The sequence below is a fragment of the Pseudochaenichthys georgianus genome, chromosome 4 (genome assembly GCF_902827115.2).
Source record: "Pseudochaenichthys georgianus chromosome 4, fPseGeo1.2, whole genome shotgun sequence".
NCBI lineage: Eukaryota > Metazoa > Chordata > Actinopteri > Perciformes > Channichthyidae > Pseudochaenichthys > Pseudochaenichthys georgianus.
In genome coordinates, this window is record NC_047506.1 from 29,453,384 (window position 1) to 29,467,621 (window position 14,238).

Genomic DNA, 14,238 nt, shown 5'->3' on the forward strand with positions numbered 1-14,238 from the left:
ATACACACTTCCTGAAAGTGTGTAACATTTAAGCCAATCAGATGCAGGCAACCAAATCACGTGTGATGTGCGTAATCCCGCGAGATATTGCGAGATCTAGCCATTTCCCCTGCATTGAATTACTTACATGAATACCAACACATGGACTTTGCTGTGAGCAATAGGTAAGTTGATTTAATATGTTTTGGTTTAATATTATATTTATTTGGTTTATAACAAAGTGTCCCTCCACATTTATTGCAGTTGTTTCTTGATATGTTTCTAATTGTGATTAAGTAAGTCATATTTGTAACTGCTCAGTAGGCTTTAGCTACCTATGTAGCTGCTAATATTATCAGCTGCTTAGCGTAGCAGCTAAGTGGTAATCATTTGCAATCGGAGTGCAACAGTATAGTGAATTAAGAGGCATTATTTACCATATTCAGGCTTTTGGTCAGATGTGGGTGAAGTCAGAGGTGCTAATATTAGCAGCTACTTAGCAGCAATTGCTAAGCAAAGCAGCCAAGTGTTAAGCATAGCAGCTAAGGGCTGTAGTAAATGTAGAAGGACTCAGATCTTGGACTTGAGTAAGAGTAGAAGTACTCAGATCTTGTACTTGAGTAAATGTAGAAGTACTCAGATCTTGTACATGAGTACAAGTTGAAGTACTCAGATATTGTAGTAAAACTAGAAGTACTCAGATATTGTACTTGAGTAAAAGTAGAAGTACTCAGTTATTGTACTTGAGTAAAAGTAGAAGTACTCAGATATTATACTTGAGTAAATGCAGAAGTACTCAAATATTCTACTTGAGTAAAAGTAGAAGTACTCAGATCTTATACTTGAGTAAAAGTAGAAGTACTCAGATCTTGTACTTGAGTAAAAGTAGAAGTACTCAGATATTGTACTTGAGTAAAAGTAGAAGTACTCAGATATTGTAGGAAAAGTAGAAGTACTCAGATATTGTATTTGAGTAAAAGTAGAAGTACTCAGAGCTTGTAGTAAATGTAGAAGTACTCAGATATTGTACTCGAGTAAAAGTAGAAGTACTCAGAGCTTGTAGTAAATGTAGAAGTACTCAGATATTGTACTTGAGTAAAATAGAAGTACTCAGATATTGTAGTAAAAGTAGAAGTACTCAGATATTGTACTTGAGTAAAAGTAGAAGTACTCAGATCTTGTAGTAAAAGTAGAAGTACTCAGATATTGTACTTGAGTAAAAGTAGAAGTACTCAGTTCTTGTACTTGAGTAAAAGTAGAAGTACTCAGATAATATACTTGAGTAAATGCAGAAGTACTCAAATATTGTACTTGAGTAAAAGTAGAAGTACTCAAATATTGTACTTGAGTAAAAGTAGAAGTACTCAGATCTTATACTTGAGTAAAAGTAGAAGTACTCAGATCTTGTACTTGAGTAAAAGTAGAAGTACTCAGATATTGTAGTAAAAGTAGAAGTACTCAGATGTTATACTTGAGTAAAAGTAGAAGTACTCAGATATTGTACTTGAGTAAAAGTAGAAGTACTCAGATATTGTAGGAAAAGTAGAAGTACTCAGATATTGTACTTGAGTAAAAGTAGAAGTACTCAGAGCTTGTAGTAAATGTAGAAGTACTCAGATATTGTACTCGAGTAAAAGTAGAAGTACTCAGAGCTTGTAGTAAATGTAGAAGTACTCAGATATTGTACTTGAGTAAAAGTAGAAGTACTCAGATATTGTAGTAAAAGTAGAAGTACTCAGATATTGTACTTGAGTAAAAGTAGAAGTACTCAGAGCTTGTAGTAAATGTAGAAGTACTCAGATATTGTACTTGAGTAAAAGTAGAAGTACTCAGTTCTTGTACTTGAGTAAAAGTAGAAGTACTCAGATAATATACTTGAGTAAATGCAGAAGTACTCAAATATTGTACTTGAGTAAAAGTAGAAGTACTCAAATATTGTACTTGAGTAAAAGTAGAAGTACTCAGATCTTATACTTGAGTAAAAGTAGAAGTACTCAGATCTTGTACTTGAGTAAAAGTAGAAGTACTCAGATATTGTAGTAAAAGTAGAAGTACTCAGATGTTATACTTGAGTAAAAGTAGAAGTACTCAGATATTGTACTTGAGTAAAAGTAGAAGTACTCAGATATTGTAGGAAAAGTAGAAGTACTCAGATATTGTACTTGAGTAAAAGTAGAAGTACTCAGAGCTTGTAGTAAATGTAGAAGTACTCAGATATTGTACTCGAGTAAAAGTAGAAGTACTCAGAGCTTGTAGTAAATGTAGAAGTACTCAGATATTGTACTTGAGTAAAAGTAGAAGTACTCAGATATTGTAGTAAAAGTAGAAGTACTCAGATATTGTACTTGAGTAAAAGTAGAAGTACTCAGAGCTTGTAGTAAATGTAGAAGTACTCAGATATTGTACTCGAGTAAAAGTAGAAGTACTCAGAGCTTGTAGTAAATGTAGAAGTACTCAGATATTGTACTTGAGTAAAAGTAGAAGTACTCAGATATTGTACTTGAGTAAAAGTAGAAGTACTCAGATATTGTACTCGAGTAAAAGTAGAAGTACTCAGATCTTGTAGTAAAAGTAGAAGTACTCAGATATTGTACTTGAGTAAAAGTAGAAGTACTCAGTTATTGTACTTGAGTAAAAGTAGAAGTACTCAGATAATATACTTGAGTAAATGCAGAAGTACTCAAATATTGTACTTGAGTAAAAGTAGAGGAACTCAAATATTGTACTTGAGTAAAAGTAGAAGTACTCAGATCTTATACTTGAGTAAAAGTAGAAGTACTCAGATCTTGTACTTGAGTAAAAGTAAAAGTACTCAGATATTGTACTTGAGTAAAAGTAGAAGTACTCAGATATTGTAGTAAAAGTAGAAGTACTCAGATGTTATACTTGAGTAAAAGTAGAAGTACTCAGATCATGTACTTGAGTAAAAGTAGAAGTACTCAGATCTTATACTTGAGTAAAAGTAGAAGTACTCAGATCTTGTACTTGAGTAAAAGTAGAAGTACTCAGATATTGTACTTGAGTAAAAGTAGAAGTACTCAGATATTGTAGTCAAAGTAGAAGTACTCAGATATTGTACTTGAGTAAAAGTAGAAGTACTCAGAGCTTGTAGTAAATGTAGAAGTACTCAGATATTGTACTCGAGTAAAAGTAGAAGTACTCAGAGCTTGTAGTAAATGTAGAAGTACTCAGATATTGTACTTGAGTAAAAGTAGAAGTACTCAGATCTTGTAGTAAAAGTAGAAGTACTCAGATCTTGTACTTGAATAAAAGTAGAAGTACTCAGATATTGTACTTGAGTAAAAGTAGAAGTATTCAGATCTTGTACTTGAGTAAAAGTAGAAGTAGGCTACTCAGATCTTGTACTTGAGTACAAGTAAAGATAGCATCAGGATTCAGGGAGTTAACAACGGCAATATTCCTGTGGTTCGTTTCACCGCGCATTTGCAGAGCATGCTGCACGCGCACCTGATTGCCCTCCCCTCCCCCACTCTTACCAAGCTGTGCTGTGACTTCAGTAACAGGACAGAGCAGTGATGCAGTGACGCGTCTTAAAACCCGGACGTAAGCTGCTGGTTCCCTCGCAAGGTGATTTCTCCTCCATAGAATTTTGGAAAATAGCTCTAAATAAGATCTGTGGAAAACGAACCTGTTAGATAAATGCACGTTTTCAGCCGGATAATATCCACATGTCTACCCTACTTTTATAATTTTTTAATCGATATATTTATGATTAGAAAATCATTAGAAAGTGGGCTTGGTGATTAACACGGAACTGTATATACTGCAAAAGCACTTTATTTATGTTGTATGTTTTTTATTTAATTAACCTGTGTTTATGCAATGTATTCATGTGCAATTCTCAAATTAGTGAAGTGTACACAGGCACGGGGATGAGAGGAGTGCATGCAGACACGTGATGTAAAGTCTTGTTTTTTAAACGTATGCACGCCTGGAAATCCTTTTTGTGTCCACGTGACGTGTGCAACAAATATTGGAGGCACTGCTGAGGTATTAATGTTTCGTCGTGTCTACAATCGGTTACAACAACAAGCAGAACCACGTACTTTACAAGTTGGCTGCATTAGCCTTCTCACAGAGTCTGTTGACAAATCAAATGCTGTGAAGGTGAATCTGCGTCATCGATGTTCGTCCAATCAGAGTCTGTAATGCTGCCGCTTCAATCAAACACGTTTTTAAAGCATACAAGTAGCCTAGTTAGATAGCATCAGTATTCACGGAGTTAACTAAGGGAGAAACGAAAATATTGTGGTGCCTCGTTTTACCGTGAGTGAAAACGGTAAGTTTATATTTGGTCGGTGAGGCTGTGACGTTAGGCTGCGTAGGGCAGGAGAGGTTTTATTTCCGGCAACTCCTGTGAATGAAAGGATTTGTCTCGCCTCGAAAACGAAACTTAATTTTGCATTACAATATATAATAATATACATTATCTGTATATTCTACGTGTTATTCACTGTTAAATACGGCGTGGTTTTTAATCACTTTTATTCGGTGAAAGTGACCTGACGGTGAAGTAAGCTAAGCTTGTGTTATTGGTTCGGGCATCTTCGTGAGGGAGGGGGAGAGGCACCGCACACCCGTGAAAGTGAGTTGAGGGAAGAACTCGTTCTGGCATCGGAGAGAGAAGGGGGAGGGGATTTAAGGCTTCAACTGTGCATTATGTGAGCATCTGCTCTAGTTGGTCTCAGAGCCCCATACATATAATGTATATATATTTTTATATATATATATATAAATGCATGTTTAAAATCTCAAAATAAAACTTGCACCAATGCAATTCAAATGATGCTGCAGAAAAATAACTGCTTGAATTCCCTGTTGAGAAGCTCAAGAGGGAGTTTCTCAGGACATCATGCAGTACAAGCGAACACTTTTAGTGCACCTATGGCTGTCATGTGGCACTTCTCTCTGTAAAAGTTGTGTAAATAAATGCATATTTTACCTTTTTAGCCAGAGAACGTTAGCTAGCTATTACTTTTCTTAATAAATTAAGTTGGAATATTATTGGCTTCAATAAGTTATGTGACAATGGTTAGTATTACACCTCCGAATAAATGAACTTACTGACACTGCTGTGCACCTGCAAACATTGAAATATCCTGAACAGGATCAGGGTGTGATTTAATAATAAAGAGTGTTCTTCTGTCTAACAGGTGAGATGGCTGACCATTAAAAAAAAACAATGCAGAGATCAGTGAGAAAGAGACGGCTTGGTCCTCAACAGGATGCTGAACAGCACATTAAGTTGAGGACTGACAAGGCTGGTCTCGAAGAGCATTTTATCGACCAGTTTAAAGGTAAATGCTTAAAATGTTCTATGTTTTTAAATGAACACAAGCAAATAGTGCAAATTAAATCACAATATCTTAATTCATAATCCCAACATTGCTTCCTATGTTCATTTTAACTCCAAAAAGTTACTTCTTACTGGCAGTATTATCATTTAAATAAAAAATCTATGCAATTATTAAAAAGCAAATGTTGTTATATTTGGTAAAATTTTCTAAAGATTCCTTCATCGATAAATCCAATACTTCAAGGTTTTGTAATAAGCCACTTACAAAAGTATAACGCACGTTTTTAAAACAAAAGAGACATCTCCACAAAGGTCAGACTGGGCATCATATCAATGGGCCACATGGAAGTTGAGCATGTTCATGTATAATAATACAAATAGTTACCCCAATAACTGTTTTAGTCAAAAAGTTATTAGTCTGAATACATAATATATAAGCATCTATAGGGACAATTGGGTTATTATTTGTTAGTCTACATTTTTTTACAACAGTTGTTGTGATTTAAACATATCCCTCTATATTTAAATAAAACATTTTGATAATCATTTTAATGTCATGTGTCTCAGAAACAGGTGAATATGTAAACCTTGCATTCTAACTTCCCACATGGCTGTAGTTTATTAATAATTATTTGTATTCAAATAAATGTTTAATCTGAATTAATTCTGCTCTAGCTGGGTTAAATATGGATTAACACAGGCATATTCTCCATTTTACAAACATAAGAAGGTGCTACTTGTACATTGGCATGTCACACTGTTGTCTCCTGTGTTGTGTATTGCTGCTCTTAGTCTTTTGGATACTTTTGCATGGAAAACTATGTTGGAGAAGAGCAAATCTTAGTTTTGTAGTGCTGTGAATTACTTGAATTGGCTTATTGATAGAAAGGTGAAAGAAGGCTGAGGGGTTCTTGCCCTTTTCTCCCAAGTTGTCTTCAATATCATTAAAGTTAACTCTTGAGATTTGACCTCAATTCATATTGAGATCTCTCTTTTTTTAACTTGCAATATAATGGCTTCAAACAAAAAATATGTTTAAGTGAATCATGTAATAAAGATGTCTTCTTACTTTAAAGGTCGAGGTGTGTTTGCTGCTAAAGTTTTCACAAAAGGAGAGTTTGTGCTTGAGTACCGGGGCAAACTTTACAACCAGGATGATGTCAACACCAAAAACTACCGTGACACAGAAGCAACGTTCCTGTTTGATCTGAAATGGGATGGGAAATGTTTGTGGTAAGTCATAATAAATGCTATTGTTTGCTGTTATAAAAATGCACTGCTCTAGTTAGAAACTCACATAAGAATAATCAATAATAGAATCTAGGGCTGCACGATATATCGCGTTGTGACGATAATCGCGTCATGCGCATTCACATCGCAGGGCGTGCAATATTAAGTAGGCAAATTAACTCAAACACGTCATGTTACAATTATTTTTGCTGCTTGCTACAAAAGGAAACCTCGCGCGGCTCTCATGTCAGGGGTATTTGAGTGAGTGACATGCCGGCTCTGCATGCACAGCAAACCACCAATCACAATCATTCTTGATCAGAGGCCTGTCCTACGAAGCTGGATTTTCCCTTAGCGAGCTAACTTCAGGGGAAACTGGGTTTCCGGTCCTACGATGCTGGTTCTCTTCTTATCGGGCTAGATCTCCATGGTAACTTATGCTGTGCGGCTAGCCTGCTCCGGAGCAGGTTAGGTTCCAGGCTAGGAGATCAACTCAGTGAAAGCACCGCCTGCTGACCAATCAGAGCTCAGTGTGCGGAGTTTAAAGCGATCAAGTCATATTACAGGGCGACTGTGGCTGCGAGGGAGTGCAGTCGTCTTTCAACCAGAAGGTTGTGGGTTCGATCCCAGCCCGTGCAGTCAACATGTCGATGTATCCTTGAGCAAGATACTTAACCCTGAGTTGCTCCCGATGGCATGGCCAACGGTGTGTGAATGTGTATGTATGTTAGTGCATGTCCTAACATACACTGCTCAGTATGAATGGGTAAACGACATGTAGTATGTAAAGCGCTTTGAGGGGTCTTAATGACTGGATAAAGCGCTATATAAGTACAGTCCATTTACCATTTACCATTACAGGAGAAAGGAAATAGAAAAGCTGCCTTTGCAGGAAAGACGGCCGGCAAAAATCACCGACTGTGTGAACATTAATAGAATATCACCTCCATCTTCAGAGCAATCTGACTATTATAACATAAGCGTTAAGAAAGCTTACTGAAATATCTGCCACAACATCAGTACCAGGATCAGAGTAACATTAAGTACAGTCCGCGGCACATCACTTCATAATGTATCATATATCTCCTTATCTGAGTCAGCTGAGCCGTATCTGGCCGTGCAGCACTCACAGCGTCACAGACTGGATGCAGAAGGATTATTTTAAGCAACACATTAAGTTGACGAAACACTCGAGACAAATGTAATTAAAGTCAGATCGTGTTTTAGACGGGGCAGTGATATCATAAACCTGTTAATGTACGCATTCAAACACGTGTTCTGTTCCCAGCTGTATTCACCTTGCAGGTGCAGCTCTGTGGCTTTGATCCTGATCAAGTGTTTAAGTCATGGATGTTTAAAGTTTAACTTCTTCATATTTGTCTGATATTATAGTTTTTCATTCAGGAAGTATGACGCTGCGCTGTCAGTACGCTTGTCCATGTTTGTGATTGGTCAAATGTTGCTAACCCCGCCCCTTTCATGTGAACGCGCACTCAGCGAAACCCTGGCTTAACGAGTTGATAACCAGCGTCGTAGGACCGCTTAGCGAGAGCGCGTTTGTTTTGAATTAGGTAAGCCGGGTAACTCAAACATATCAGGTTATGTTGAACCGGCTTCGTAGTTCAGGTCTCTGATCACAGCAGGATAACTCAGCTTGTTGCTCTGATAACTTAAGATCCAGAAGTCCGTGACTAAAATTGTTCATCCGGATAAATATTGTTAAAATAATAATAATAAAATATTGTTCTTCAATTCCTGTATTTTTTCATATCGCAGGGGAAAGAAATATCGCAATGTCAGTTTTTTCAAATATCGTGCAGCCCTAATAGAACCTGACCTTGTCTGTCTAATCTTTTTTTCTTCATGATTTTCTTTTAAATGTAACTGACAATTCTCCACACTATATCCAACCCAAGTATGCAAGTTCTACTACTAACATGTAATCTCTATTTATTTAAGTCTTGATGCATCGGTTGAAGACAAGTCACTGGGTAGGCTTGTAAACGATGACCACAAAATGCCCAACTGCAAGATGAGAACCATTGTCCTTGATGGGATGCCACATCTCTGCCTTTTTGCCCTTAGTGACATCGCCCCAGAGGAAGAAATATTCTACAATTATGGGGATGCAGACTGGCCTTGGCGCAAACAGGTACACATATAACTCAAAACTAACACGTGATTTAACACATGTTTTTGTTTCCCTCCATATAATTATAGTACCTAATTAATTTGTTGTTCGATTAACAAGTCATTTTAAATGGTTCAGATGTGGCAAACTATACTGGTATTGGAGAATTCATTAGATTTGCTATAAGTTTGGTCTGCTACCTCTATGAGCAAGTGGGGGAGTGACACTTTAATTGATGATGTATTTAATTAAATGCAGAACTTGACAGATTTCACCTGACAACTTGCATGCCCTTGCTTGCTTTTCAGTTAGCTAATGTTTGCAGCTCATGATTATTACATTACATTGCATTTAGCTGACGTTTTTATCCAAAGCGACTTACAATAAGTGCGTTCGACCAACAAGATACAAACTTGAAGAAAACAGAATCATAAAGTACATCAGGCTTCATAGAGCCAAACATTTCAAGTGCTGGGGTGTACGGTTTAACCATGTCCTGGATGTAGGAAGGGCCAGATCCATTCGCAGCATGGTACGCAAGTACCAGTGTCTTGAAGTGGATTCTAGCAGTTACCGGAAGCCAGTGGAGGGAGCGGAGGAGCGGCGTGGGGTGGGAACATGTAGGAAGGTTGAAGACCAGGCGAGCCGCTGCATTCTGGATGAGCTGCAGAGGTCGGATGGCACATGCAGGTAGACCAGCCAGGAGGGAGTTGCAGTAGTCTAGGCGTGAGGTGACGAGAGCCTGGACCAGAACCTGCGTGGCTTTCTGGGTCAGCTGGGGACGCATCCTCCTGATGTTGTAAAGCGTGTATCTGCAGCAGCGGGTTATCTCAACATAAATGTTTACTATCTTCTTAGTGCATTCTTGTTTTTTCTAAGTTGCAGTTGACGACTGAGCAGTATTATCCAGACGCAGTTGAGGAGGAGACCTTCCCCTAAGACTTGTCTTCCCTCAAAACATCCACGACAGACCGTTCTTCGACCGAGGTAATTCAGTAATATAGAGCTGTCTCCACAATCTCATTATGTTGTGCCTTTCACTATGTAGTCCCCATACCAAGACAGGAACTTTTTTTCCGATCTCTTTTTCTGATACAGCTTTAATCCCGTTTCTAATTGGGTGATTTGGAACGATCTGACTGAGGAAACTGAATTGGTTTCATATTTTTGGACTAGCCTAGGTGGGACTTGTTACAGAAACCTGTCACACACACTTGTTTCTAGTCTTGTCCTCATGGGGACCTCCCGTTTTGTTTGAACTTGAAGTCATTTAAAAATATTTTGGCAATACCTTTAAGTGTCTAAACTCAAGTTGTTGTAGGCATATGTTTATACTATTTGAGCATAAGGATGTTTCAAACGGTGATCGTTTACCTTAGCCTTGATGGGACTTGTTACAGAAACCTGTCACACACACTTGTTTCTAGTCTTGTCCTCATGGGGCCCTCCCGTTTGGTTTTAGCTTGAAGTCATTTAAAAATATGTTGGCAATACCTTTAAGTGTCTACACTCAAGTTGTTGTAGGCATATGTTTATACTATTTGAGCATAAGCATGTTTCAAACGGTGATCGTTTACCTTAGCCTTGATGGGACTTGTTACAGAAACCTGTCACACACACTTGTTTCTAGTCTTGTCCTCATGGGGCCCTCCCGTTTGGTTTTAGCTTGAAGTGATTTCTAAATATTTGTGCAACACCTTTTAGTCTCTAAACTCAAGTTGTTGTAGGCATCATTCTACATAATCTAGCACTGTAACTAAATATGCTGAATATATAGAAACCATAACCAAATGAATCAAAACTCAAACCAAATAAAGATACTACTATATTTTGATTATAAGTAAAGGACCATCTGACATTATCAATCAAGCTATACTTCTTATTAGAAAACAATAATTCTGTCATGGGGTTAACAAATAACTAGCACCAACAATGACAATGATCTTGATCCAAAGACTTTTACAAACAACTACTTCATATTTAAAGTCTCCGTATCTCTCTTTAATATATTTCTATCAAATGTTTTCTTTATCCAGATGCCGTAATACAAGACACTGAAGAGTCTGAAGGTGAGGCCAGCATGTCATCCCTTCCAGATAGTACAAGAAAGGTCCTGACGAAACACCAGAAGTCAGCTAAAAAGAGAGGTGAGATGAAAAGTGACTACAATGAGGGTTAGATTGTTTCCCTGTTTAATAGGTTGAAAAGAGGATAACGCAGAGTGATGAATCAGCATCCATTTAAATAAATTCCTTTTTTATACAGTTTGACAAATCAAACATTTCATGAAAAATACCTTTTATTTTCTAATTCTGATAACAATACTGTAAAGTTTAACCATATGACATATATTCATGCTAGCAATTCATTTAATTTATTCTCTGACAGTGCCTCATCAATTCTTGCTATGGATCAATGAATGTGAGACGTGTTCTGGAAGTAATATGGTCTGTGTTTACATTAGCATCGTTAACACTCAGAGCTAACCTGTACTGGAGAGAGTATGTGTAAAGAAGCAGGAAATAAACAGAAACTCACCTTGTGGTAAACCTGAGAGAGATTCATAACTGTATGATACTGACTCTTAGGCTTCTTAAACCTATAACATGTTTTTTAATGTCCACCTAGGGAAAGAAATGGTTGTGAAGCGCATCTGGACATCTGAGGAAATTGCTGCTGTGGAACGACACTTGAGAAGATGGATATTTATGAATCAGGTTCCAGGAAAAGTTTTGTTGAGGATTGCATCTCTGCTGAACCACAAGCCCTATCAAATAGAGACTGGAGAGGTGTTAAGTATTACATCAAAAATAGAATATCTGCTCTCCGAAGGAAATTGGTATGGTTTTATACCAATGTTAGGCTGATTTTAGGCCTCTTTTTTTTTTTGGCTTCGGATATATTCTGAAGTTGTACATTTTTTTGTTTAAAAAATACAGAAAAACATAAGGAAATTGGTATAAAACCATTGGAAACTACTTTCAATGCTAGGCTGATGTTAGGCCTTTTTTTTGTCTTTGGATATGTTCTGAAGTTGTACATTTTTTTGTTTAAACAATACAGAAAAACATAAGGAAATTTGTATAAAACCATTGGAAACTACTTTCGATGTTAGGCCTTTTTTTGTTGGCTTCGGATATGTTCTGAAGTTGTAAATTTTTTTGTTTAAACAATACAGAAAAACATAAGGAAATTTGTATAAAACCATTGGAAACTACTTTCGATGTTAGGCCTTTTTTTGTTGGCTTCGGATATGTTCTGAAGTTGTACATTTTTTTGTTTAAACAATACAGAAAAACATAAGGAAATTTGTATAAAACCATTGGAAACTACTTTCGATGTTAGGCCTTTTTTTGTTGGCTTCGGATATGTTCTGAAGTTGTACATTTTTTTGTTTAAACAATACAGAAAAACAAGGAAATTGGTATAAAACCATTGGAAACTACTTTCGATGTTAGGCCTTTTTTCCTTTTGAGTCTTCAGATATTTTCTAAACTTGTACATTTTGTTATAACAATACAGAAAAACATAATAATTTTGAAATAAATGTTTATTGCATTAAAAGAATGTTGAAGAGAGTTTATAATAATTATTATTATTAATAATTAGTGTTGGGTATGTTTCCTATCCACTACTTCTCCCATTCACAAATCCGAAACAAATCTATTAATATGCAACAAATATATTCCATTTCAGAGCAGAAGAAATAGCCTTCAAGGGTCAAACTCTGCACATACATCATTCAGCAGGGCACAGTGAAGCTCAAACATTCAACTGTGTGAACATGCAATACTTTGAAATGCAAAAGTGTGTGTGGTTGTGTACGAGAATCTCTTTAATCAATTTTTTCAATTCTAGCATCAAATTCGTGTGACGCGTTCTCGCGGTAGCCAATCAGCGGTGAGGATCTCAGCCTGACATTGGATCAGAAAACCAAAACCTCAGCCGTTAGCTGTTAGCACTCAGAGCTCACAGCTCCTCATATCTGTTCAGAAACTGGACAAAAGTTAAACATGAACAAAACACAGACTGTCTGTGTCATGGCGAATACAGTCGCTGTTGTATCTGTATCATGTTGTTGTGAGTCCGGATGGAGCATATACAACGTTAGTTTAGCCTGGTCGATCCGATCTCCATTCAGAAAAGACGCATTTTAAAAGGTTTTTCGCCTGCCGTCTTGTCTGCAGACTTGCCAAAGCATTAATTCATGGTTTTTACTAACCGGTATCAGTATGTTGTTTCTTCGGCATCATTTTGAAACATGTATTACAATTAAATCATGGTAAGTCCATGGGTATAAGCCCCCACCCCTCTCCAGCACGTCCTGTTTGAATGACAGAAGTAAACACAGCTGACAGCCACGGTGAAATTAGAGCGATGCAAATATTTACATTGCGTCCGGTGTGAACGCAGCCTAATGCAGTTCAGATACCAGACCACTGTTCTGACGCCTTTAAAGAAACTTTGAGATGTTAATAGTGCGCGGGCACAAAGGCCATGGTGGCTGTAGCACGTACAATTATTTTCGGGGCATCACGGCCAGACCGAGGGGCAACAACGGCCGTGGCCACCGTGGTCGCCGTGAAATTCCTACCCTGGTAACAAGGAAAGTCCATCCAACTCAATAATGTGTCTATAGTAACTCTGATCCCTTCCAAGATATGTAAACTAGAAATATGTGTGTGTCTGATCCCTTCCAAGATATGAAAACTAGAAATATGTGTGTGTGTGTGTGTGTATAATGGACCTCATAAGTGCTGACCGCTAGAAACTGAGCCCCACTAAGTGGGTAAAAAACTAGCGTGATGACAAAAGCTTGGAATTATGTTTATTTTAAGTGATTTTTGTGATTCTAATTTTTTTTCTATATTGCCTGATTTTTTACGGAGGTCTAGTATAGTTGGAAAGGGTGGGCCCCACAATTGAGTTGCACAAGGATGTGTGTGTGTGTGTGTCACGAGCCATGTTGTGTGCGTGCGTGTGCGAGCGAGAGAGAGAGCTTGCCTCGCGCACCGGTGGGTATCTACCGGAGATCTTGTGGTTAGCATCTGGTGCTAGCTAGCCAAGCTAACTCCTCCTAATAGAGAACCGCAGTGACGCGTCCTAAAACCCGGATGTAAACTTCTTCCGGTTCCTTCGTCAAAAACGCAATGCAATTTCTCCATAGGATTTTGGAAAATAGCTCGAAATAAGGTCTGTGGTTGAAACACATTTAAGAGAAGGATCACGTTTTGTTCAGCCGGATAATCTTCACATGTCTCTCCTACTTTTATAATTTTTGAATCATAAATCTAGTCGCCAAAAGCGAAATGCTAACGTTATGCTATAAACGAACTACAAGCCAGTACAGCAGCAGGGTCGCACGACTTCAACGTCACGCCAACTTAAGATCGTTTCAACTGACTTGCACTGAAACTGCACTTTGAACACTTTAAATATATTAACATTTTAAACTGTATACCCCGTTTATCTAGGCCCTTTTTGTTTTATGTATAGGCTACATGTCACACTGTGGGAAACGATATTTCTGGATGTATAACGCATGTAGAATTTGTTTACAATAAAGCTGACTTTGACTTCC

The 14,238-nt window shown here is 37.5% G+C and overlaps 1 protein-coding gene across 4 annotated transcripts; it reads left to right on the forward strand.

Moving 5' to 3' along the window:
* The first annotated feature begins 4,206 nt into the window (after nucleotides 1-4,206).
* LOC117445221 (N-lysine methyltransferase KMT5A-like) lies at nucleotides 4,207-13,527 on the forward strand. 4 transcript variants are annotated; one of them, XM_071203003.1, is made up of 8 exons: nucleotides 4,207-4,279; nucleotides 5,154-5,297; nucleotides 6,373-6,529; nucleotides 8,486-8,517; nucleotides 8,612-8,678; nucleotides 9,537-9,644; nucleotides 10,694-10,804; nucleotides 11,286-13,527. In XM_071203003.1, exons 2-6 carry the CDS (start codon nucleotides 5,183-5,185, stop codon nucleotides 9,544-9,546), a joined length of 381 nt encoding a protein of 126 aa, XP_071059104.1. In that variant the 5' UTR covers nucleotides 4,207-4,279; nucleotides 5,154-5,182; the 3' UTR covers nucleotides 9,547-9,644; nucleotides 10,694-10,804; nucleotides 11,286-13,527. The 4 variants fall into 4 exon arrangements, with proteins under 4 accessions (XP_071059104.1, XP_071059105.1, XP_071059102.1 ...); XM_071203004.1 differs by having other exon boundaries at nucleotides 9,543-9,644; XM_071203001.1 differs by having other exon boundaries at nucleotides 8,486-8,678.
* The last annotated feature ends 711 nt before the right edge of the window (nucleotides 13,528-14,238 follow it).